Below are 26,101 nucleotides of genomic sequence, written 5' to 3'. Positions count from 1 at the left end.
GGCGCCCCGAGACTGCGGCCACCCCGCCCGCCGCCGCCGCCGCCGCCGCCAACCTGGGTCGCCGCCCCCCGCGCCGCGTCACTGGGCGCCGCGGGTGAGCACCTACCATTGGCCGAGCCGCGGAGGGGAGAGGCCGTGACCCTGCCCCGTCGGCGGGCGACGCGCCAGTGGGCCGGCGGCCTGGGCCTGGCGCTCAGTTTAAAAGCTTAACAGGGGCCTCTGGCGGGCTCCGGAAACGAAACGAAATTCGGCCCACTGGCCGCCCTCCGGGCCCCGCCAGTCCCTCCGCGCGCCGCGCTCCCCGGAATCGACCCTTCTCCCGCCATTTGCCACCGGGCTCTCGCTGAGCCCGCCCTCCCAGGGCTCAGAGGCCTGCGGCCGCCGGAACCGAACGGGCGGCATGGCGGCAGGAGTGGACTGCGGAGAAGGGGCTAGCGCCCGGCAGCACGTGTTCCTAGTCCCAGGTAAACACGCCCGTCCCGGGACGGCGGCGCGCCCGGCCGCGGCCGGGCCTCCGGCCCGGGGCGGCCCGGCCCGAGAGCGCGCCAAGCAGCGGCTGGGGCGGCTCCCGGGCAGGTTCTCGGCGGCGGCAGGGCGCGCCCCCTCTGGCCCGCGGCCCCCGCGCGCGCACCCCAGAGTGTTCACGGGTCAGCGCAGAGCCGAGGCGCAGCCGGAACAGGCCCTGCACGCCCCTCGGCCGCGCGGGCGGGACCCGAGTGCCTCGCGGAACACGTGGTTCCTCATCTTGGTTAGAGTGCCAGCAGCTCCGCTTTTCAAAACCTCAGCAGGAAGCGCAGAAACCGACCAAGCGGATTTTCCCCCTTCTGGTTCTTTGTGGATCCATCGGGTGGGCTGGAGGGAGCGGCCCAGGTGGGGGGAGAGCAGTGCGGGTTCAGGGCCTCGAGGCCTGGAGGTGTCTGCTCTTGGGGTGTAATTAGTAATCCCCCACTCGACAGCTGGCTTGGCGGCTGAGTCCTACTGGATCGGAACCTAGGATCCAGTAGGTCCACATTGGCCTGGAGCCTGCGCTGTCTTAACAGGATCCCAGCCCTGGGACAGGCCTTGGTTTGTGAGGCAGGAGGGGAGCTGGATGGTGGCAGGGGTTAGGACAGGGGTGGTTCAAAGAGATTCAGGCAAGTAGCTAATGACAGGAACGCTGGAGCCAGTATTTTCAGCCTCCCCCGGGATGATGACCACATCCACGGTCTGCTGGGGCTTGGGATGATGGACATCAGTTGCCACCTATGATGGCATGAAGTGGCAGAGTAAATGGAGTTTGGGACCAGGGAGTGCAAGACAGAAAGGTTTGGCCTTTTCATAGGGTGAAGCATTGATTTGACGGCATAACATTGGCTATAGGGAAAACCCATTGTTTTCTTTCTGTAACTTTGATATTTAGCTTAGCAAATACAGTATTTTTGCAGTAAATGATACTCTGATAATTATATAGTCGCCCAGTAATCTAGATTTTTATGATGGATATTGAAAATAGTTACATGACCACCTGTCAAGACTATGTTGTGCATGTTTAACTTTTTCTCCCTTTATAAAGAAGTGTAACATACATAACGTGTACCAGTTTAAATGTACAACTCAATGAACTTTTCATATGTATACACCCCTGTAACCATTCCCCAGGTCAAGACCTAGAACTTTTCCAGTGAGCTCCTCTTGCCTGTTGGTAGATAGCCTCAGTAACCTCTATGCTGACCTCTGTCACCAGAAATTTGTTCTGCCTGTTTGGATAAGTGTGTGTTAACTTTGTACCTGGCATCGTTTACTCAGCTGAGGTCCACCCATGTTCTGTGTAGCAGTAGTCTGGTTTGTTGGTTGCTGGGTATATTTTATTGTATGCATATTCATAATATTTATCTCCACTACTGTGGGTGGATGTTCGGATTATTTCCCGTTTGTAACTATTACGAGTTACACTTCTAAGAACACTCTTTTATGAGGCTTTTGGTAGATGGAAGTGCTCATTTCTCGGCAGTATAGACCCAGGAGTGGAATTGCCGGTCCTGGATGTTGTATGTTCAGCTTTGGTAGACTCTGCTCAGCAGTTTTCCAAAGTGCTTGTACTGATACATACTCCCAGCTGCTTGTGAGAGTTCCCGTTGCTCCATATCCTCACTAGAGATGTTTGTAGTTTGTATAGGAAAAGTTAATGCAAAATTCAGGGTTTTCACAGAATCTAGTAAAGGGCTACCTGATACATGCTTTACAGTAGAAAACATCTCTTCTCGCTGTTGTCACATTAATTCAATGAGATTTTAACGGTGGGAACTCATTCAGAATCAAGTGCATTATTTTTATTCAGATACACACAACGGCTGAGAATAATTTGAATTTCTTATCTTGTTCTATTTAATCAGTATTGAAATTTTCATTCTTAAAGTGTGTCTGTATCGTCACCGTATTAAACACAAAAACCTTTAAGATCATTTAATATTGATCGCATCTCTGATAACTGTTGGTTTAATGTCTACTGTCAGGCGGTGAGAAGAATTTCTGTCTAGTTCCTGTTCAAAGCTGAGTTGAATTGTGACCTTCCAACTCATTGGAGGAGGCTGAGCCAGCTGTTAAGGAACTGTTAAAGAAGAACAGTGTGGTCAGGCAGGCTGGTTCTGTAGGACTTAGAACTTGAGCTTCTAGTGCCTGTAATTCTTCTAGCTGGACTTTACTGCCATCTGCAGGCCCTGGGTGTAGAAATGCTGGTGGTCTGATAGTTAACTGCTGTGCAACTATGCTTCTCAATCTTGAGGGCATCAGTCATCTGGGGAGCTGGGCCCCATCCCCAGAGTCTCTGATTCAGTAGGTCTGGGGTGGGGGCCCTGAGAATGTGCATTTCTAACAAGTCCCCCCCGCCCAGTGCTGCTGGTGCTGCTGGTCAGAGGACACCACTAGGAACCACTGAAGTAGGACCAGCCCTAGGGAGCTGGATTGGGAGATAGGAACAGCCAGCCTCAGATTTAGCTTTCTGGCGGGTCAGAATTTCCATGGTCAGGGGAGTGCATGTAAGTACAGGATATGAGGCCCATCTTCACAGATGTATTTGTTGTTTTTTCCAGCCTATGGGAAGTCATCCCCAGTAAGTTATGCATTTAAGAGATGGAGACTATACCCCACCATAGGGCTGTATTATATAGTAACAGAGGTGTCTCTGCCACTCGTTTTCAGTTTGTCTGGAAAAGTCAAATATCTCAGAAAAACAAAAGCTGAAACTTGGAAGGGATACTTGGAGGTGGTCGGACGTAGCCTTGATTTTCATAGGCCAGTGGAGATAGAACTGCCTTCCGTTTCAGCAGGGTAAGCATTCCTTGCACTTTGGGATGATCTCAAACGTTTCTCCCACATGCCCTGGAATACTAGCCTATTCGCAGCTTTGGTTACTGTAAGAGACCGTGAATATCTCAACTTTTTGGAATAAGGTAGAAGTTTCCATCTCTCTTTGCTGCCCTAAAAGTAAATGTTTAAGTTATATTTTTAATATTTTTCTCTAGTCCAAGTTTTGTACGCTTGTCAGTCCTAATAAGTTGGAGTGGATGCCAGCGTGAGAGGCCAGCGGGAACAGATTCACTGAGTGTAGGAGAGAAGACTGTGTTATATGCTTCTGTGGCTGAACTCTGTTACTTAGCCATCTCCAAGGAAATGTTAAAGCATTGGGAAACCCTAATGTTACTTGAGGAAAAAGGGAAAGACAGAAATGATCTCAGCATCCACCTAGGCTGAAATCATCCCCCAGTCAGCCCCCTGATTAAAGAGCCTCGAGGTCAAACTGGAATTCAGATCGCATCTTCAACTGTAGACAAGTTTTGCAATAAACTTATTCCCCTTTATTTTATGAAAATACACATTTAAAAGTATTTTAGGAAGAGTATTTCTCTTTGTTATTTTTTCCCCCCAAGATAGCATAAGTAATGCCAGTTTCTGGGGGGTAGAGGAAGGGGTACCCTTTGGGAGATAATCCCAGGCCTGCCTGCCTACCTTAGACATTCCAAATACAGTAATGACCCTTTTATGTGAGGTGCCATGATAATCACCATAAAATGTCATATTTGTCTCTCCAAAAGGAACACAAAAATAGATTTGTATAACTGCAAGCTTTAGAACTGTATTCTAATTAAAGGATTAAAAAAGAAATCAAATTTAAAAGGAAAAACGAATTTCCTATTTAATAATGGAGAAAATTTATGTTATTTCTGATTAGAGACTTGTAGCTTTTTAATAAGCCCACAAGAAACACCTCTTGTTTGAAAAGTAGAAGTTTAAAGTATGTGGCAAAGGAAGAATTACTATAGACCCAAATGACTTTTCAGTGACCCTAAAAAAAAAATAAAACTTTTCCTCTTTTACCTGAGGGCATGTGGTTAGTCTCAGAAGAAGAAGCAAGTATTTTGTTCTTTGTCAACACTGTTTGCTTGTGTGTATGTTTGTGTTTAGAAATATACCTCGTGGGCTGAAAGCTTCCTTACTTTCAGAAGAGCTTTTTCACCAGGGAGGAACCTGCATTAACTTGGCCAGAAATGGGGAACCTGGAGGATTCAAGTGCTGACTTTAGACAACTTCTGAATCATTCAGCTCAGCTTCTTGGAAGATTTGTCATTTACTGAATAGTCTCCTGCAGGCTGTCAGCCGTCAGGGAGTCTCTGAGTTTTCCAGCACAGTGTATTTAACATTTTCCACACAAATCCTGAATCTGGCTTTGTCTTTATGAAACGTTTTTGGAGGGAACCCGACTGACCTTTCTCAGATGGCCACTCACTGGATCTGCTCCCCTTGCTATCTGAGCACATTCTGAAGTGGATGGACTTAATCAGTTGCCAAGTGGTATAACTGGGCTGTTTCCAGAGCCTGATCTTGTCATGCTAGTAATTGTTCCAAAAGGCCCCTGGACGTTTATAAGTCAGAACTCATGACTCCCACATATTTATCCTCCAGGGCAGAAAAAAATTCATAAAAGGAAAGTAAGAAATGTTCATGATTTTTTTTCCACTTCAGTTGCGGAATAGGGACTGAATGGGTTTCTCCGTATCCTCTGAGCTTTAACCATGATGTTAAGAAACAAACAAACAACAATGTTCTTGAAAGCCTGGCTGTAATAAAACACACCTACAACTAGATTTACGCTATTTATGAGCTCTGTGTCCTTGGACAAATTGCATGCTCATTGTAAAGCCTCGATTTCCTCATCTCTGCAGTGGGGAGAACAGTACGGCCTCACGGGGTTGTTGTCTGTTGGTTTGAATTACACATACGCTCTCTCTTGCACCCCAAGCTTTTAGCCTCCCTGGCCTGGGACAGAGCAGGCATTCAGTAAACATTTGCTAAAAGAATAAATGGCTCACATTCTGTTTCTCCCTGCAGCCTTTGTCTTTGCTCACGCTGTCCTTTTTCTTCCCTTTCCATTTCCATCAACTTTAGTTTCCATGAAGCTAAGACATTTGTATGTATCACAAAGTGAATTCCAGTGTTCTTTTTTCTATTTCTGCCTTTATTTTACTATTTATTCTTACTACGTATTTATTGGAACACCCACTAAAATACTTAGCGATATTGAGGTTGCATAACTTCTCTTTCTTTGAGTGCTCATGACTTTGTGTCTGCCTGGACCCCTACCCACTCTTTCCCACGTTCTCTGCTTGGCAACTGCGTACTTATCTTTTAAACCCAGTGCAAGTGTCACCTCTTCCAGGAAGCCTTCCTTCTGGGCCTCTCCCCGTTAGTGTGCAAGTTAGTGGTACCTCTTAGACCACCTACACATTTCATCGTCGTTATTCAGTTCACTGTCATTTTTATATGAGTATGTATGTATTGGACGCCCAGTACCTGCCAGAAGCTGGGGAGGATCCAGGCACGTTCTCCCCGGGTGGCCCCCGTTAGCTCCTCATTGGTGGGCTCGTTGGCCTTAAGCTTCAGAACCCAACCTTGCCTGGTGCCTCTGAAAGCAAGCATGCCACCTAGGCCTTCCTGACTTTTCGTTCAGAGGTCCTTTATATTTATTTTTAAAATATCTTTGAAAGTGCCTTTCTGTTCTAGGTATGACTGTTCGCTAAAGTGGAGTGAGCTCGCTGGTGAAAGGGTCCGATATGCTGTGAGCCTGTTTCCTTACCTGCCTCTGGAACTGCTAGAATCCAGGCTGGCTGAGGGCTCCCCAGCCAGAGCTGATTTCCCTGCGAGGGCCTGAAGTCCTCACAACATTTGGCAAGACTCTCTTCCATCGTCAATTGCTCTTTTAACTTCTGTTCTGACCATCTAACTCTTCACTTACACGTTTTTTTCCCAGTGGTTTTTTTTTTCATTAACTTTTTTTATTAGAGCAGTAGTACGTACCCAGTGTAGAAATTTTAGTAATGCAGAAAAATATACAGAAGAAAAGAATTTGTCCATCATCCTGCCACTGAAAAATAACAGTTTTGGAAATATTTTTTCCAGGCTTTTTGTGTTGTATGTATCATAGAATGAATTCCAGTGTTCTTAAATTTTTTCTCATTTTTCTATTTCTGCCTTTATTTCACTATTTACTCTTACTTCTTATTTGAGGGAACACTGACTAAAACACTCAGGGACACTGAGGTTACACAAGAGTACTATCTGGTTCTGTTTACTATAGTTCTACATAGAATTAGAAAAAGATGGTTAGACTGATTTAATGGGGAGCTAGGGGGCTGAATTTTTTTTCTTTTAATTTTGATAAAGACAGAAACTCAGACAGTGACATGAATAAAGCTGACAAAGAATCTGTAGGTCATATTTTGAGCACTGAAGAGGCTTGTTATGAGTTTACTTATAACAAATATACCAAATAAGAAGTATTGCTTCACAGAGTAGGCAGTACATACTTGAAATGGATTATCTTTTTTTAAAAAATATCTTTATTGGAGTATAATTGCTTTACAATGTTGTGTTAGTTTCTGCTGTATAACAAAGTGAATCAGCTATACATATATCCCCATATCCCTTCCCTCTTGCGTCTCCCACCCACCCTCACTATCCTACCTCTCCAGGTGGTCACAAAGCACGGAGCTGATCTCTCTGTGCTATGCAGCTGCTTCCCACTAGCTAGCTATTTTACATTTGGTAGTGTATATAAGTCAGTGCCACTCTCTCACTTCGTCCCAGCTTACCCTTTCCCCTCCCCGTGTCCTCAAGTCCATTCCATACGTCTGCGTCTTTATTCCTGGCCTGCCCCTACGTTCATCAGAACCATATTTTTTTTAGATTCCATATATATGTGTTAACATACGGTATTTGTTTTTCTCTTCCCTTTTTTTTTTTTTTTTTTTTTTTTTTGCGGTACGCGGGCCTCTCATTGCTGTGGCCTCTCCCGTTGCGGAGCACAGACTCCGGACGCACAGCCTCAGCGGCCATGGCTCACGGGCCCAGCCGCTCCGTGGCACGTGGGATCCTCCCGGACCGGGGCACGAACCTGCATCCCCTGCATCGGCAGGCGGATTCCCAACCACTTCGCCACCAGGGAAGCCCCTGTTTTTCTCTTTCTGATTTACTTCACTCTGTATGACAGACTCTGGGTCCATCCACCTCACTACAAATAACTCAATTTCATCTCTTTTTATGGCTGAGTAATATTCCGTTGTATATATGTGCCACATCTTCTTTAACCATTCATCTGTCGATGGACATTTAGGCTGCTTCCATGTCCTGGCTATTGTAAATAGTGCTGCAGTGAACATTGTGGTACATGTCTCTTTTTCAATTATGTTTTCTCAGGGTATATGCCCAGTAGTGGGATTGCTGGGTCATATGGTAGTTCTACTTTTAGCTTTTTAAGGAACCTCCATACTGTTCTCCGTAGTGGCTGTACCAATTTACATTCCCACCAACAATGCAAGAGCGTTCCCTTTTCTCCACACCCCCTCCAGCATTTATTGTTTGTAGATTTTTTGATGATGGCCATTCTGACTGGTGTGAGGTGATACCTCACTGTAGTTTTGATTTGCATTTCTGTAATGATTAGTGATGTTGAGCATTCTTTCATGTGTTTGTTGGCAATCTGTGTATCTTCTTTGGAGAAATGTCTATTTAGGCCTTCCGCCCATTTTTGGATTGCGTTGTTTGTTTTTTTGATATTGAGCTGCATGATCTGCTTGTAAATTTTGGAGATTAATCCTTTGTCAGTTGCTTCATTTGCAAATATTTTCTCCCATTCTGACGGTTGTCTTTTTGTCTTGATTATGGTTTCCTTTGCTGTGCAAAAGCTTTTAAGTTTCATTAGGTCCCACTTGTTTATTTTTGTCTTTATTTCCATTTCTTTAGGAGGTGGGTCAAAAAGGATCTTGCTGTGATCTGTGTCATAGAATGTCCTGCCTATGTTTTCCTCCAAGAGTTTTATAGTGTCTGGCCTTACATTTAGGTCTTTAATCCATTTTGAGTTTATTTTTGTGTATGGTGTTAGGGAGTGTTCTAATTTCATTCTTTTACATGTAGCTGTCCAGTTTTCCCAGCACCACTTACTGAAGAGGGTGTCTTTTCTCCATTTTATATTCTTGCCTTCTTTGTCAAAGATAAGGTGACCATATGTGCGTGGATTTATCTCTGGGCTTTCTATTCTGTTCCACTGATCTATATTTCTGTTTTTGTTCCAGTACCATACTGTCTTGATAACTGTAGCTTTGTAGTGTAGTCTGAAGTCAGGGAGCCTGATTCCTCCAGCTCCGTTTTTCCTTTTTTGTCTTTTATTGTGGTACGCAGACCTCTCACTGTTGTGGCCTCTCCCATTGCGGAGCACAGGCTCTGGATGCGCAGGCTCTGTGGTCATGGCTTACGGGCCTAGCCGCTCTGTGGCATGTGGGATGTTCCCGGACCGGGGCACAAACACGCATCCCCTGCATCGGCTGGTGGACTTTCAACCACTGCGCCACCAGGGAAACCCTCCGTTTTTCTTTCTCAGTATCACTTTGGGTATTTGGGGTCTTTTGTGTTTCCATACAAATTGTGAAATTTTTGTTCTAGTTCTGTGAAAAATGCCATTGGTAGTTTGATAGGGATTGCATTGAATTTGTAGATTGCTTTGGGTAGTATAGTCATTTTCTTCCAATCCAAGAACATGGTATCCATCTGTTTGTATCATCTTTAATTTCTTTCATCAGTGTCTTATAGTGTTCTGCATACAGGTCTTTTGTCTCCTTAGGTAGGTTTATTCCTAGGTATTTTATTCTTTTTGTTGCAATGGTAAATGGGAGTGTTTCCTTAATTTCTCTTTCAGGTTTTTCGTTGTTAGTATATAGGAATGCAAGAGACTTCTGTGCATTAATTTTGTATTCTGCTACGCTACCAAATTCATTGATTAGTTCTAGTAGTTTTCTGGTGGCATATTTAGGATTCTCTATGTATAGTATCATGTCATCTGCAAACAGTGACAGTTTTACTTCTTTTCTGATTTGAATTCCTTTTATTTCTTTTTCTTCTCTGATTGTTGTGATGAAAACTTCCAAAACTATGTTGAATAAGAGTGGTGAGAGTGGGCAACCTTGTATTGTTCCTGATATTAGAGGAAATGGTGTCAGTTTTTCACCATTGAGAACGATGTTGGCTGCAGGCTTGTCATAGATGGGCTTTATTATGTTGAGGTAGGTTCCCTGTTTGCCCACTTTCTATAGAGTTTTTATCATAAATGGGTCTTGAATTTTGTTGAAAGCTTTTTCTGCATCTGTTGAGATTATCATAGTTTTTATCCTTCAGTTTGTTAATATGGTGTATCACATTGATTGATTTGCGTATATTGAAGAATCCTTGCCTTCCTGGGGTAAAGCCCACTTGATCATAGTGTATGATCCTTTTAATATGCTGTTGGATTTGTTTCGTAGTATTTTATTGAGGATTTTTGCATCTATGTTCATCAGTGATATTGGCCTTGGATTATCTTGAGGAGTGGATAAAGACTGAAAATACAATCAGATGCAGGAGGGGTGAAGATAAATTCACAGAACCATAGTGAACATACGGCCTGGCCAGGATGTTTTGAAAGCCATTTGAGCTTGAATTTTTGAAGACAAGCATGGTTTTCTGCAAACGACCTTGGTGTGTTTGCCATAAATAGGATGCCAGTTTGAACGGACCATGAGTCTACCTTAGTATGGTAATTACTCTTTCTTTAGTGTGGGGCCAATGCATCCTGATTGTGTATTAGAAAGCGTGACTGATGCTTCTTCAGGACTTCCTTAGCAGGGCCATGTGTTCCTAAGAAGGGCCGGCTGTGTTGGGGGCAGGGTGGCGGGCTGGTGGAGAGCTCAGAGACCTCTGGAATAGGGCATTGCAGCACCAGGAGGTCCAGGGTTTCTGCCTCTCTCAGTGTTAACTTCCTTGTCTCAAATCAACTTCTTCCGATTTCTATAAAACAGGCTGCATACACCCTGCACCCAAGCCCCAAGCCTCCTGGTGTCTGCTGGGAGAAGCAACCCCTCTTTTCTTAGTTCTTTGTTTACGGTTTTCAAGACAGGCTTCTGACCGGCCCCTGAGATCACTTGTAACCCTAGCCTCTACCCACTATGAGCTGTACCCAGGGAGGGGTGAGCTCCACTACCATTACAGGTGGGAGAGAGCGATGGCAGAGGGCGCTGAGGGTAGGGAGTGTTTTGTCCAGAGGGAGGAAAAGGTGCAGGATGGACAGCACAAGCGCCGACCACTGCCCTCCCTCTCCAGTGAGATCCGCCCCGGCCAGGAGCCTCAGCCACGTCACCCAGCCTGTGTCAGTCAAGCATTCTGAGCTTCCTGTTAATTGGTGGTCTTTGAACGGCATAGAGATGTGGCAGAGGTTTATTGTATGGAGAATTGGGTTGGACTATAACTTATACTCTCCTTCCTTTGCCAAGGTTTATATAATTTTTAGGAAACCTGTCTCCTAGGCCCATATCTTCCATCTCTTATACCATTGTAATACACTCTGATGATGTTGTGTGTTATTGTATTTGACCCTCACAGTGATCATGGGAAGCAGGCAACACAAGCTTTATTATTACCATTTTACAAGACTCGGAGAAGTCAAATAATCTGCCCAACACTCAACAGGAATTAAGTGGCAAAGACTGTCAGCTCTCCTGCGTCCTCCAGGGCCCCTGCTCTGTGCGCAAGGCCACTCTGCAGGCCGATGATGGTCCTTGCCCCTGTGGGAGAGGTGGGAGGACAGGAGGGCTGGGTGTCCTCTGTTGTCAGTTTGATGACCAGGAACCAGGCACACCTCCTCTCCATGAGCCAGTGCTATTGTCATTGGACGTCCCAGTCAGGTCTGTCCTTTCTATCTCACCAGAATTTTCCTGCTTCTCGGATGTCTCAAGGCCTTGGCTCCATCTCTATATGTTGCTGTTCTTTGTGGCTTTGAGTTGGCTACAGACTTGAAGTTCTGCATCAGTTTCTTCTTCAGTGCACAAGCCATTCCTAGAAATGTGGCCATTGATAGGTCAGCCCTAAAAGAATGGAGATGTTATCTTCTATGGCCTTGGCAAAGGCCATTTTCAAAACTTCAAAATGAAAAGATATTCTTAGAGGAACCCGGTACTTGGAAATTCTTTTTCTATTGCATGCCACTCTCTAGCTTTTCTTGGTTTGCCTCCTGTAGTGTCTGAGGAAGCTGAGAGCTTCAAAGCCAGGAAAATGACCCAGCTCTCTTTGATGGCAGTACTAACATCTTGGGAAAGGAAGGCATATAGTTATTACTGAAATTAACATTCCTGGAAGCGGCAAGTAACTTGGAAATTATGCTGATTTGTCTTGCATGCATCGTATTTGTGTCCTAGCAAAGCGTTCCCAAGGAGGTATCCCTGCCAATCAGGCAGAAGGGAACCAGTGGGTCTGAATATATTCTAATGGATGAAGTCTAAAGAAAATGAACTGGGGCCTGTTTAGGGCATATTGCATGAGCATGAGAGTGATAATCTCTCTCTCTCTTTTTTTTTTTTTTCCTATTGGATCTTCATAAGAAACCTGAATAGCCTTGATATGGTATCTAAAAATAAAATGAGTGGTGCTTTGATGTCTGTTCTTTCTTCTCCGTGTAACAGGGGGTGTGTGTTTCTCAGAGCTTATCTGCTATGTGCCAAAAATCGGACAGGGTCACGAACAAATGCCCATTGCTTCCAAGTCATAAGAACACTTAGCAAAAAGGTGGCGCTCTCTCTCTCTCCTGTCTCGTGTCTTTGAACTTTAAATGATATGAAGAAACTTGTCTTAACCAAGAGAGGGATAAGAACGAGCTGCCAAGTTTAAAAACTAGTTGATAAATAACTTCATATCAAGTGTACAACACCCCATACTGTATACTCTGCAGATGAAAAATAATGTTCCATTTTGGCTTGTATAATACTTCACAAGTAACTTTTCAAACATACTGAATGTTTAAGTCTATGTATTGATAATGTGCTGTGCGCTCTAATTTTTAAGCATTAAGATGTCATAGATAATTGGGGGCAGAGGATACATGCAGCTGTGCATAGGGTATTGTAATCGCTAATAACATCAGTTTCCTTTTTTTTCCATTGGTCAAACTTGAGTCATCTGTTTTTATCACCAGATGTTTCTTGTATCCCACAACAGATTTCTCTCATCCTTTTATCTATTTTTTGATCCTTTCTTTTTCTCTTTCTCACTTTCCTTAGCTCCCCCTCCTTCTCTTCCTTTTGCTGCACCCCTTACACTTGGGGGGTACTGGCTGGATTGGAGTGGGGCAACTGATGAGAAAGAAGTCTCTGAGGAGGACAGGACAGGAGGGGACAGATGAGTTTGAGATGTTTGTGTCACAGGAGAACAGTTATACCAAGATAATTATTGTGCTTTACAGCCACAGTTTTGTTTCCTGAGTTAAGAAGGAAGGATGGGACTTCAGATTAAGAGATTCTCTAGGGCTTCCCTGGTGGCGCAGTGGTTGAGAGTCCGCCTGCCGATGCAGGGGACACGGGTTCGTGCCCCGGTCCGGGAAGATCCCACATGCCGCGGAGCGGCTGGGCCCGTGAGCCATGGCCGCTGAGCCTGCGCGTCCGGAGCCTGTGCTCCGCAACAGGAGAAAAAAAAGAGATTCTCTAAAGTGTCATAGTTTAAAATATTTGTTGCCTGATTTAAATCTTGGCTCTGTGTATAGCTGAATAGCTCTGTGACCTTGGACAGGTTTCCTAACTTTAGGCAAATTTATCATCTACAAAACTGGGAGTTAAAATGGTACCTACCTCATAGAGATATTACAAGGATTATATGAGGATTATATATACATATAATCAGATGAATATATATGTGTATATATATATATATATATACACATATCATATATATATATAATGTCTGGTATACAGTAAATGCTGCATACATATTAGCTTTTATTTGTTATTTTACATTCACTGGACACAGTTGTCTCTTTGTCATGGGTATATTTTCTTTAAAGTTCAAATGTCAGGAAAGTAGCAATCAGAGTTTCCTTTCTGTTGAGGTGTTTAGATCAGGATGGTAAACAGATGGAAGATACGCTGCTAGAGTTCGTGGTGACCAGTGGGACATAAAATTGGATCTTTATAGAGAAGGCAGAGACCATAAGAAAACTGTGTGGAATTGGCTAGACATCAACTCAAGAGGCAGGGCTTGAGATAATTGGAAGTTTAAGACATTATTGAATCTGAAATGCCGAAAGAGACTGAGGACCTGCTTCTGATTTGTCTGATTTTTTTCTGTTTTTGTAAAATACTCTTTTAGCCAGCATGGCTTATGTCATCTCTTATGTAAGAGAAAACAGTCAAAAAAAGAAAGTGTAAAGCTTACTCTTTAAGAAATAAAATGTGAAGTCTTATTTTATTCAGCATGGTTTTAAAAGAAGGTGTTTCACATGAGTAAATTTTCCATATAAATGAAGTTTGGCTCATTAAATATAAAAACTTGCTTTTATCATTTCTTACTGAGCTTGTTCTAAAAATCAAACAACACATTCATGTGACATTTATCGAGCATATTCCATGTGCCAGAAACTGCTGGGTACTTTACTATATGTTATCCTAATTTTTGCACATAAAATGCATTGTGTCTGGCTTCTTTAAAAGAATACACAAGCATAATTTTTTTGCGCTTTGCTTTATTGCACTTCACAGATACTGCATGTTTTTACAGATTGACAGATTGTGGCAGCTCTGCGTTGGGTAAGTCTACTGGCGACATTTCTCCAACAGCATTTGTTCACTTCATGTCTCTATGTCACATTTGGTAATTCTTAGAATATTTCAAACTTTTTCATTACGACTGTATTTGTTATGTTGATCAGTGTGATCTTTGTTGTTGTTACTACTGCAAGATTACGACTCACTGAAAGATCCAATGATAGCATTTTTTAGCAAAATTTTTAAATTAAGATGTACTTTTTTAAAGCATAATGCTATTACACACTTAACAGACTACTCTATAGTATAAACATAACTTTTATGTGCACACTGAGAAACCAAAAAATTCTTGTGACTCGCTTTATTGCGATATTCACTTTATTGCAGTGGTCTAGAACTGAACCCACAGTATCTCCGAGGTGTTCCCATACTGGTCCTAATTTAATCTGCTCTTGGAAAGCTAATTGTTAGGCCCTTTGGTAGTTCTGTGCTTGGAATTCTTGACTTTTATATTTTGATCTTAATATTCCCAGCACATTCTTAATGTTTCCACATAGTTAAGAGCAAGGACACTGGTTCTTAATTGAGTGCTTATTGCATGTTCTAGCCGCTTTCACATTTATTTAAGCCTAACAAAAACCTGTAAAATAATTACTATGCCCGCTTTGTAAATGAAATAAGTGAGGCATGAGAGGTTGAATATCTTGCCCAAGGTCACACTACTGAGTAAGAAGAGGAGCTGGGAATGGATTATGGATCTGACTTCAAATCTTGTGTTCTTTCTATGCTGACATGATCAAAGAAATAGATATCAGTTAAAAATAGGTTTATAGAAGAAAACCCTTCTTTACAGTCCCAATCCTACTTTTCTGATTCTTTCCCATTATTCTAAAAGCAGATATTTTTTGCTTCCCTAATTAATTTACCTATCCTTCAGCTGTGCTGATGTTGCAGGTAAAAGTTAGAAAAACGATGGAGCTTCCAAGCTTGGTGGGTGAAGAGCTAGCCCATGGGATAACCCAGGATTTTCCAAATTTAAATGAAAAATTTTAAACTCTTTTTTTTTTTTTTTTTTTTTTTTTTGCGGTACGCAGGCCTCTCACTGTTGTGGCCTCTCCCATTGCGGAGCACAGGCTCCGGATGCACAGGCTCAGCGGCCATGGCTCACGGGCCCAGCCGCTCCGCGGCATGTGGGATCTTCCCGTACCGGAGCACGAACCCATGTCCCCTGCATCGGCAGGCGGGCTCTCAACCACTGTGCCACCAGGGAAGCCCTAAACTGTCTGTCTTTGACAGAGCCTTTAGTGTATAGTCAGAAGTAATTTTGTGTGCTTAAGGGACACACATACAAAACTATCAACTAAGGGATATATTAGAAGTATTATAACAATATGAGTTATTTTTTCATACTAAGTCTTCAAAATCTGATAGTGGTAGATCCACTCCTCCGTAAAAGCAGTGAAAACATTGGCAAAGATGTCTAAAATCAACTTTTTCAGAACTCTTGAAATTAGCCAAAGGCTTCCAACAATCTGAGGAGTGTTTATTCAAGAAAAACTGCTGAATCTCATTGAGCAAGGTTTGTGGCATTGCAACTTGAACTGCTCCCATCTCCCTTTGCTCAGATCTACCGTAACCTTTAAAACCAGCAGGCTTGCAACCACTGGATGGGCAGGCCATGTTTGGGGCTCCTCAAAAAAAAGTCCCATTCCCAGAGCATTGTCCCTATTTGACCTGTCTTCCAGCTCCCTGGAAAAGCCCTGTTCACAGGGCATTGTTGTCATTTGACCTGACTGGAGCTCAGAACTCACTCGGCAGGAAAACCCTATCCCCAGGACCTTTGTCAAAAACAGTGGCAGTTGATACTCAGCTGCTGAGGGGGCAATGCCAGTTGCAGAAATGAGAACCTGACCAAAAACTTAAAAGGAAGTTACGGGAATAAAATCTCCGTAAAAGGCTTTGAAAAGCTCTGACATATTCCTAGGGAATTACAGCACTGTGCACACATGCAAAGCTGTGTGCATACGTAGGAAAGACCTGAGAAGCCCGATTCTCTCACCTCTGACTGACCTTGAGGCCCAAGGGAAGCAATAAATAAAAGCTAAGGCAGAAGTTTAAATTACCTGAGTGTTGAAGGCATGCCCCAACACACATGAAGATCCCCTCAGCAAATGTTGGGAGACTTTTTGGTTCAAAACTTTTAAGGATATCTCAGACCAGTCATTAGCTAACGCTAAGCTAACTGAGACATCAGTGGTTGCACACAACAGGGAATAGAGACTACAGGATTTGTCCAGAAAAGTCACTAAACAAACAAATTGTAACAATTGCAACGATGACCAAAAGCAGCAACAACAATAAGTCTTAGAGAGTTAGGTAAAGGGACTCTGATTTCCAGAATTGTCACATTTATTGTTATATTATCTAAAATGTGGAGTTTTCAATAAAAAGATATGAGACACATGAAGATATAAGAAAGTATGCCTCATACACGGGGGAAAAAAGTAATCAATAGAAACTGCTCCTGAGGGGGCCAAGATGTTGGACTTATTCTACAAAGATTTTAATCAGCTATTATAAATATACTCAAAGAACTAAAGTGAACTATGTCTAAAGAATTAAAAGAAAGTATGACAATGAAATCTCACAAAATAGAGTATATCAATAAAGAGATAGAAATTATAAAAGAATATATAAATTCTGGAGTTGAAAATTACAATGACTGAAAAGAAAATTTCATTAGCAGGCTCCACAGCAGATTTAAGCTAGAAGAGGAAAGAAACAGCAAACTTGAAGATTGATCAATTGATATTATCCAGCCTGAGGAACAGAAAGAAAAAAGAATTGAGAAAACTGAACAGTCTCAGAGACCTGTAGTACACCATCAAGCATATCAGAAAATTTATAATGGGTCCCAGAGAAGGAGAGAAAAAGAAAGGGGGACAAAGAATATTTAAACAATTAATAGTGAAACATTTCTCAAATTTTTTTTTTTTTGCGGTACACAGGCCTCTCACCATTGTGGCCTCTCCCGTTGTGGAACACAGGCTCCGGACACGCAGGCTCAGTGGCCATGGCTCATGGGCCCAGCCACTCTGTGGCATGTGGGATCTTCCTGGACCGGGGCACAAACGCATGTCCCCTGCATCGGCAGACGGACTCTCAACCACTGCGCCACCAGGGAAGCCCACATTTCTCAAATTTGATGACAAATAATATACAGATTTAAGAAGCTCAGTAAACTCCAAGGGGATAAACTAAAGGGGATCCACACCTACTCACATCATAGTCAAACCATCAAAAGACAGACACGAAGAATCTTGAAAGCATCAAGAGAAAAATGACTTATCAAATACAGGGAGCCTCAATAAGATTAACAACTGACTTCTCAGTAGAAACCATAGAGGCTGGAAGTTAGTGGGATGACATATTAAAGATGCTGAAAGAAAAACTGTCAACCAAGAGTTCTCTGTCTGATAAAACTATCCTTCAAAACTGTGGGAGAAACTAAAGCATTCCTAGATAAAGAAAAACTAAGACCTGAAAATCACAATGGGGTCCTTCAGATTAAAAGGAAAAGACACTGGATGGTAACTTGAATCTGCATGAAGACTATAGATCACTGGTAGAGATAAATACATAGATAAAAATATAAAAGACAGTACAGATGTATTTTTGTTTGTAACTCTTTTCTCTCTCTGATTTAAAATACAACCTCATGTGGCAATAATTATAATATTGTTGATGGGCTTATATAAAGATGTAATTTGTATGATAATAATAGTACAAATGAGGGGGTAATACATTGCAGGGAAATTTCTTTATGATATTGAAAATTTCAAGTTAGCATTAATCTGAACTACGTTCTTGCAAGTTAAGATGCTGATTGTAATTCCCAGGGCAACCACTAAGAAAATAACTCCCCCTAAAATATAGTGAAAGAAATGACAAGGGAATTAAAATTGTGTGCTAGAAAATATCTATTTAACAGGAAAGAAGTCAGTAATAGGGGAAAAGAGGAACAAAAACTTCATGACATATAGAAAACAAAGAGTTAAATGGCAGATGTAAATCTTACCTTATCAGTAATTACATGAAATGTAAATGTATTAAAAGTTGTTACTGGACAGAAAAGGGGATAATTATAATGATAATTAGGAAGCTATAATAATTATAAACATATGCACCTAATGACAGAGCCCCAAAATGCATGAACCAAAAACTGACTGAATGGGGGTGGGGGGACGGGAAAAAAAAAAAAAAAAAAAACTGACTGAAAAGAAGGGTAATGTGGAAAACTGAGCAATAATAGTGGGAGATTTCAATAACTCATTTCAATATGGATAAAACAACTAGGAGGAAGATCATTGAGGAAATAGAAGACTTGACCAACTCTGTAAACCAGCAAGACCTAAGAGACATCTATAGAACATTGCACTCAACAACAACATTCTCCAGAACAGACCATAATCTAGGCCATAAAACAAACCCCAATAAATTTCAAAGGACTGAGATCATACAACATATGCTCTCTAAAAATAGTGAAAGGAAAATAAGCAATTAATAGAAGAAAATTTGGGGAATTTGGGCTTCCCTGGTGGCGCAGTGGTTGAGAGTCCACCTGCCAATGCAGGGGACACAGGTTCGTGCCCCGGTCCGGGAGGATCCCTTATGCTGTGGAGCGGCTGGGCGCATGAGCCATGGCCACTGAGCCTGCGCCTGTCCAGAGCCTGTGCTCCGCAGTGGGAGGCCCGTGTACCGCAAAAAAAAAAAAAAAAAAAATTGAGGGAATTCACAAATATGTGGAAATTTTAAGCAGCATACTCCTAAATAATCAATGGATCAAGGGAGAAATTACAAAGGAAACTAGAAAGTACTTTGAAAAGAAAGAAAATGAAGCACAGTAACGTAAGGAATGGAAGTAAAGCAGCATTCAGAGTGAAATATATAGCTGTACATGCCTATATTAAAAAAGAAGAAAGATCTCACATCAATAACCTTATCTTTCACCTTAAGAAACTAGAAAAAGAAGAACAAACTGAACCCAAAGCAAACTAGGGGAAGAAATAAAGATTACAGAAAAACAACACAGAAAAATCAGTGAAGTCAAAGGAGGCCTTTTGAAAAGATCAACAAAATTGGCAAATCTTTAGCTAGACTGACCAAGAAAAGGAAAATTCAAATTACTAAAATCAGGAATGAGAGAGTACATCATTGCCGATCTTATAGAAATATTCAAGAAAAAAGGAACATAAGGGAATACTATGAACAACTGTATGCCAACAAAGTAGATGATTTAGATGAAACGGACAAATCCCTAGAAAGGCATGAACTACAAAGACGGACTCAAGAAGTAGTAGACAATCTGAACCGACCTATAGCAGGTAGAGAGATTAGATTAGTAAATTAAAGCCATTCCATAGAAAAAAGCCCAGTCCCAGATAGCTTCACTGGCAAAATCTTTTAAATAATGAACAAATTAATACCAGTTCTTTACAAGTTTCTCCCCAAAAATGGAAGAAGAGAGACTACCTCCCAACTCATTCTGTGAGGCCAGTATTACCCGCATACCAAAGCCAGACAAAGATGTCATAAGAAAAGAAAACTACAGAATATATCCCTTATGAACATAGGTGCAAAAATCCTCGAAAAGTAACAAACCAAATCCAGGAGTATGTAAAAAGGATTATACACCATGACCAAGTGGGATTTGTCCTAGGAATACAAAGTTGGTTCAACATACGAAAATCAATCAATGTAATATATTGTCCTATTTCAATAAAATATAAAGGCCCCAATCCACATAATAATCTCAGCAGCCACAGAAAAAGCATTTGAGAAAATACTCTTTCGTGATAACAACACTCAAAAAATTAGGAATAGGAAACTTTCTCAGTCTGTTAAAGGGCGTCTATAAAAAACCCACAGCTAACATCACACTAATGTATTTCATATTTTTTAATGGTTTGAAATAAAAATATTTTAGATATATACATTGGGTTAAATAAAATATTTCATTGAAATTTTATTTTATGTATTTTTAATATGGCTTCTAGAAAAGTTTTAATTACAAATGTGGCTCATATTTATGGGATGCATTTTATTTCTGTCTGACAATGCAGTTCTGGACACGGGGGCTCTAGGTTCTGGCAGATCTGGGTCTTACTCCCTGCCCTGTAGCACTGGATAGTCGAGGCGCGAGGGCAGAGGATTGAGGGACTGGGGTGGAGAAGAAGCAGACAGGGGAAGATGAAGGGGTGTATTAAATGCAGTCTTTCTGTGAGCATAGGGGCTTTGTTTTATTCACAGCTATATCCTCAGTGCCTAGAATAGTAAAATTGGTAATAGAATCAGTTTCAATAAGAGGATAGTGTTTATTACTAAATGGTTACTTATTCACATCTGATATTTGCTGTAGGTACCTAGAATCTAGAAAATGAGAATGCAGTTTAGTGAGCACAGACGTGACATTTGATAATCATCCAACCATGAGGTGAGTGTACAGATGCCTTGGAAGACTAAGGGGAACTAGACAGTGGTAGCTGCCATTTAACAAAATGTTCGTTGTTGCCAGGTGTTTTGATAGTGCAAGGCAAATCTTTGCCCAACGATTTTTTTTTTCATATTTAGGGAAAATATATCTCATGTAAAATTACCTGATTTCCAAATATTGGCACCTAATTCAAATTTTTAAAAATGTGCATAGCAAACAAAACCCTCCTGTGCACTGGATTTGGCCCAGAAGCCAACTGAATATTTAGCTGGTAAAGTGAATGCATGCTTCCTTTGACTCCTTAGGCATCAAAGCAAAGAACTCAACCAGTGCTACACACAGGAAGCCTTCCCAGACCTCCTTATCTGTGTTACATCCTCTTTCATAAGGTCTAATAGTCCATGTAGTTCTTCTCAGCAGTTGTTACATTTGCAGTCTACATTTGTGTGATTATTTGATTCACGATATGTCTCTTCCATGGGACATCTGAAAGCTCCCCATGGGTAGAGGCTGGGTCAGTTTTTACTAATCAATAATTAACAAATGAATGAATGAATTGGGCAGGAGAGATGAATTTTGAAATGCATGCTGTGTTAAAGAGTATAGCATCTCACTTGGAATTCTGTGTTGAAAGGTTGAGTCCAACAGCTAGTTGTTTTGTAGGCTCTATATGAGCAAAGATGACTTTTTTCCCGTTACATAGACATTTCAGTGTTATCTACACTAATAGATCTTAAAGCCTATTTCAGAGAACACTGGCATTTGCAGCAGAACACATTAATGTCAGCATTTATTTGTACTTAGTAATTCCAAAGTTCTCATAGTTTGACATTTTAGGCTGTAGCTAATCCTCTGGACTTACTGCTCTTCCTGGGAAAAATGGAAACACTGCTTCCCTTGAATAGTTATTAAAAATATCTTTTTTAGATTCTGGATATTTGTAAAGTTTGATTATTTTAAGCTCTGGAGGAATGGGAAAGCTGGAGGAAGAGCTGGCAAGGATCACTAGAACCAAAGTTTTCTATTAAAAAAAGAAAAACAGAAATCAATAATAATTTGCCAAGTTACAGTTGAAAGATTTACTGTCATACTGAAATAAAATAAAGGCTGTATTGCTGAAAAAAGAGTGGTCACCTTTTCTATGCCTTGAGATATAATGAAGAAATATGATGCTGGGAAGTGAGAAACAGCAGGCAGGGAAAGGAGAGAAGACCACAACCTGTTTCAGTTTGTGGACAAGTTTTGAACAGTGCTAAACTTTATCCTTTACATTTTTATAAGTTGCAGAAAGGAAAGTCTTAAAAGATTTCTTAAAATTGAATCTGTATGGTTCCATTTATATAACATTTTCAAAATGACAGCATTTTAGATATGGAGAACAGATTAATGGTTGCCAGGGGTTAGAGATGGGGCAGAAGTGTCTATCGGTTTTTGCTTTGTGTATCTTGAAGCTCTGTGTGTGTGATTGTAAACATTGAGGATTATTTCCTCCTGACCCTTCTATCATTATGAAATGACCTTCTTCATCCCTGGCAATATCCTTTGTCTGTTATTAACAGAGCCATTGCATCTTTCCTTTAATTAGTGTTAGCATGATAAGCACACTCTATCTTCTTCCTTTTACTTTTAATCTACTTGTATCTTTATATATAAATGGTGTTTCTTATAGGAAGCATATAATTTTATCTTACTTGTTTATCTAGTCTGACAATTTCTTTTAATTGGGATGTTCAGTCCATTTACATTGAATGCGATTATTGATATGGTTAGATTTGAGTCTGTCATTCTGCTGTTTGTTTTCAATTATCTCACCTGTTCTTTGTACTTTTTTTTTTTTTTTTTTTTTTTTTGTGGTACGCGGGCCTCTCACTGTTGTGGCCTCTCCCGTTGCGGAGCACAGGCTCCGGACGCGCAGGCTCGGCGGCCATGGCTCACGGGCCCAGCCGCTCCACGGCATGTGGGATCTTCCCGGACCGGGGCACGAACCCGTGTCCCCTGCATCGGCAGGCGGACTCCCAACCACTGCGCCACCAGGGAAGCCCCTTTGTACTTCTTTTACTCCCTTTCTGCCTTCTTTTGAATTGAGTGTTTTTTATGATTCTGTTTTATCTCCTTTGTTGTCGTATTAGTAACAGCATTTTGTTTTGTTTTGTAATTTAACTGGCTGCTTTAGGGTTTACTGTACACATATTTAAATGATTGCGTCTACCTTCAAGTGATATAACACCACTCCACATATAGTATAGGAAACTCTCAATGGTATATTTTCATTTCTCCCTTCCTGGCCTTTATGCTATTATTGTCATATATTTTATTTATGCATATGTTATAAACCCTGCACTAAATTGTTATTTTTGTTTAGCCAGTGATCTTTAAAGATATTTAAATAGTAAGAAAAATTCTTTACCCCTGCAGTCACCATTACCAGTGTTTCTCATTCCTTTGTGTAGATTCATATTTTCATGGGGTTTCATATTCCTTCTAGCAGAAGAACTTCCCTTAGCATTCCTTGTCATGTGGGTCCATTGGTGATTATTTCTTTCAGCCCTTGTATTTCTGAAAGAATCTATTGACCACCTTCACTTTTCAAGGGTATTTTCTCTGGGTTCATCATGTGTTCTTTTAGTATTTTAAAGATGTTTCCCCATTGTCTTCTGGCTTGCATTGTTTCTAATAAGAAATTTGCTATCATTTTTAGCTTTGTGCTTCAGTACATGATGTCATTTTTTTCCTCTCTGCTTTTAAGACGATTTCTTTATTACTGGTTTTGAACTATTGATTCTGATGCATAATTTTATTCCTGTTTCTTTGTGCTTTGGGTTTATTGAACTTCTTGGATGTGTGGTTTTATAGTTTTCATCAAATTCAAAACTGTTCTGCCATACTTCAAATACTTCTTCTGTTTCCCCCCTGTTCTCTTTCAGGAGCTCCAATTCACACATAAATTATTAGGATACTTGAAGTCCCACAGTTTGCTGATACTTTATTTTTAATTCTTCTTTCTCTGTGTTACCATTTTAGATAGTTTCTATTGCTATGTCTTCAAGTTCATTAATCTTTTCTTCCATTGTTAATCGCATCTGGTGTATTTTTTAATCTCAACTTGGGTCTTTTTAGAAAATCTTCTGTGTCTCTACTTAACTTTTTGTACATGAGGAATACTGTGTTTAATCCTTTTGTCTCTTCATTCTAACATCTGTGTCTAACATCAGCACCCCCTCTCAACAATTGATTTCTTTATTTTTCTCATTATGGGTCATATTTTTTTGCTTCTTTGAATGCCTAGTAATATTTGATTAGACATTGTGAATTTTACCTTTTTGGCAGATGAATATTTTTGTATTCCTATAAATAATCTTGAGCTTCACTCTGGGACACAGTGGAGGTACTTGGAAACAGTTTGATTCTTTTAGGTCTTGCTTTTAAAATTAGTTCGGTGGGACTGGAGCAACATTTAGTCTAGTCTGTCCCCTACCACTGAGGCAAGACCCTTTGGAGTACTGTACCCAGTGTCCTCTGAATTATGAGGTTTTCCAGTCTGCCTGGGAATAGGCCCAGTGCAGGGCCCTGAGTGCATGTGGAGTACTGTTTCCTCTAATCTGTTCAGCAGGTTTCTCTCCTACCCTTAGGTAGTTTCATCACGTGCATGCACTGACCAGTACTCTGTTGAATACTCTACTCAAGCAGTACTCTTTGCTGATCTCTGGGGATTTCTCTCTTTGTTGCTCAGTTCCTGCATGCTGACCTGTGAACTCTAGCCATGGTGTCTTGAGAACTCTCCCCTCCATCTCTACAACTCAGGGAGTCAGCCAGGCTTCACCTGGGTTCTCCCATTCTGCACCGTGGCCTGGAAACTGTCTCAAGGCAGTAAGCTGGGGCGATCACAGGGCTCACCTCATTTGTTTCCCATCTCTCAGATAACTGTCCTGCATGGCTCAACCTCAGTGTATTGAAAATAGTTGTTTTGCATATTTTGTCCTTTTTATTTTTGTTTTTTGGCTGTTAAATTGGGTTTCTGTTATTCCATTTGGTTGCAAGTGAAAATCTCAAAATTAGGGGTTTTTTTCTTTATATATTTAATGTCACTATTGAGAAAAAAGTTGTACCTACACCATTTATCAGTAAGCCAGTTTCTAAACATGCTTGCTATATTTAAGTTTATGAAGATCTGAAGTGGGGTAAAGGGAGTGGGGCTGTAGAAAATAAAGGTGACTAAGTTCCCTTCCTTCCTCAGAGCTTTCTGATTTACTCTTTGGTAGATTGTTGCTCTGCTCCCTTATTAATCAGAGTCCCTTGGTTCCTTTTGGAGAGAGATTCTTTAAATGGGTTTAAATATGCCACTCAGAATGTATGAGGATGTTATAAATAAAATTGTCATGGTCTTTATGTTTTAATCTGTATGATTTAAACTTTGACATTAAAATATCATGGAGGAAACATAATGAGAGGACTTAACTCACCAGATATTAAAATGTATTTTAAAGCTACAATAATTAAAATATTGAAGTACTAATGCTAATATAGCCACAGATTCATGGGTCAAAATACAGTGTCCATAAACAGACTCATAAATGTGTTTGAAACACTTAGCATAGGGTTATTCAGTTAGATGGCATGGAGACAACTGAACAACTCATTGCAAAAAATTAAAGTTGGATATCTCCTCCCCATATCTTATACAGAGATGTATTCCAAATAGGTTAACTATAATCTAAAAGTACTAGAAGAAAATATGGGCAATTTACATTATCTTGAGGGAGAGAAGGCCTTTCTAAGTATGACATAAAAGATACAACCATGAAGGAAGTTATTGATGAGATTACACAAAGATTTTATATCTCCTAAGTGGTGAAATAATCATTAAAAACAGGGAGTTCCCTGATAGCCTAGTGGTTAGGATTCAGGGCTTTCACTGCCATGGCCTGGGTTCAATCCCTGGTCTGGAAACTGAGATCCCACAAGCCACATGGTGTGCCCCGTCACCCCCACCCCCCCAAAAAATATCATTAAAAGCAGATTTGATATCCTTACTGTGTAAAGACTCCTAATACAGCAGTAAAAAAAAAAAGATGAATGCCCTACTAGAAAAATGGGCAGAGGACATGAGTAGATAATCATAATTAGGGGCAAAAAACATGAATGTCCAGTACATATTGATTTTTTAAATGTTCTATTTAATAATAATAGTAACAAAAAAATAATAATAAGAGCTGTCACTTATTATTTATTATTTCTGTTTGTCTGAATATAAGAACTTTAAACAAATTAGCTAGTTTAATCCTTTGAAAGGCAAGTGTACATATTATCATCATCATTTTATACATGTGACGGCTGAGACGGGACATGAGGACCCTTGCCTGAGGTGACAGAGCTGTCAGGTGCTTGAGCCAAGGTTTAACCCTTCTGAGCCCTGCTCCTCAGCACTTCTCAAAGAAGTAAATTAAAACTACCTTAAATTCCACTGCACTTCACAGAGAAGTTGATAGTTTGCATAAGATCACACAATTTATAAGCAATAGAAGAG

The 26,101-nt window shown here is 41.0% G+C and overlaps 1 protein-coding gene across 1 annotated transcript in view; it reads left to right on the top strand.

The window, feature by feature from the left end:
- Positions 1-203: 203 nt before the first annotated feature.
- Positions 204-26,101, top strand: part of RNASEH2B (ribonuclease H2 subunit B) — an 80,433-nt gene continuing 54,535 nt past the window's right edge. The window contains exon 1 of the mRNA XM_065895793.1: positions 204-464. Within this exon, the coding sequence (XP_065751865.1) occupies positions 401-464 (64 nt within the window). The 5' untranslated portion in view covers positions 204-400. The remainder of the gene's footprint in view (positions 465-26,101) is intronic.

This window comes from Phocoena phocoena, chromosome 18 (assembly GCF_963924675.1).
Source record: "Phocoena phocoena chromosome 18, mPhoPho1.1, whole genome shotgun sequence".
In the NCBI taxonomy this organism is placed as follows: domain Eukaryota; kingdom Metazoa; phylum Chordata; class Mammalia; order Artiodactyla; family Phocoenidae; genus Phocoena; species Phocoena phocoena.
Note: the sequence above shows the minus strand (reverse complement) of the source record. Positions and strands in the feature narration are given on the sequence as shown.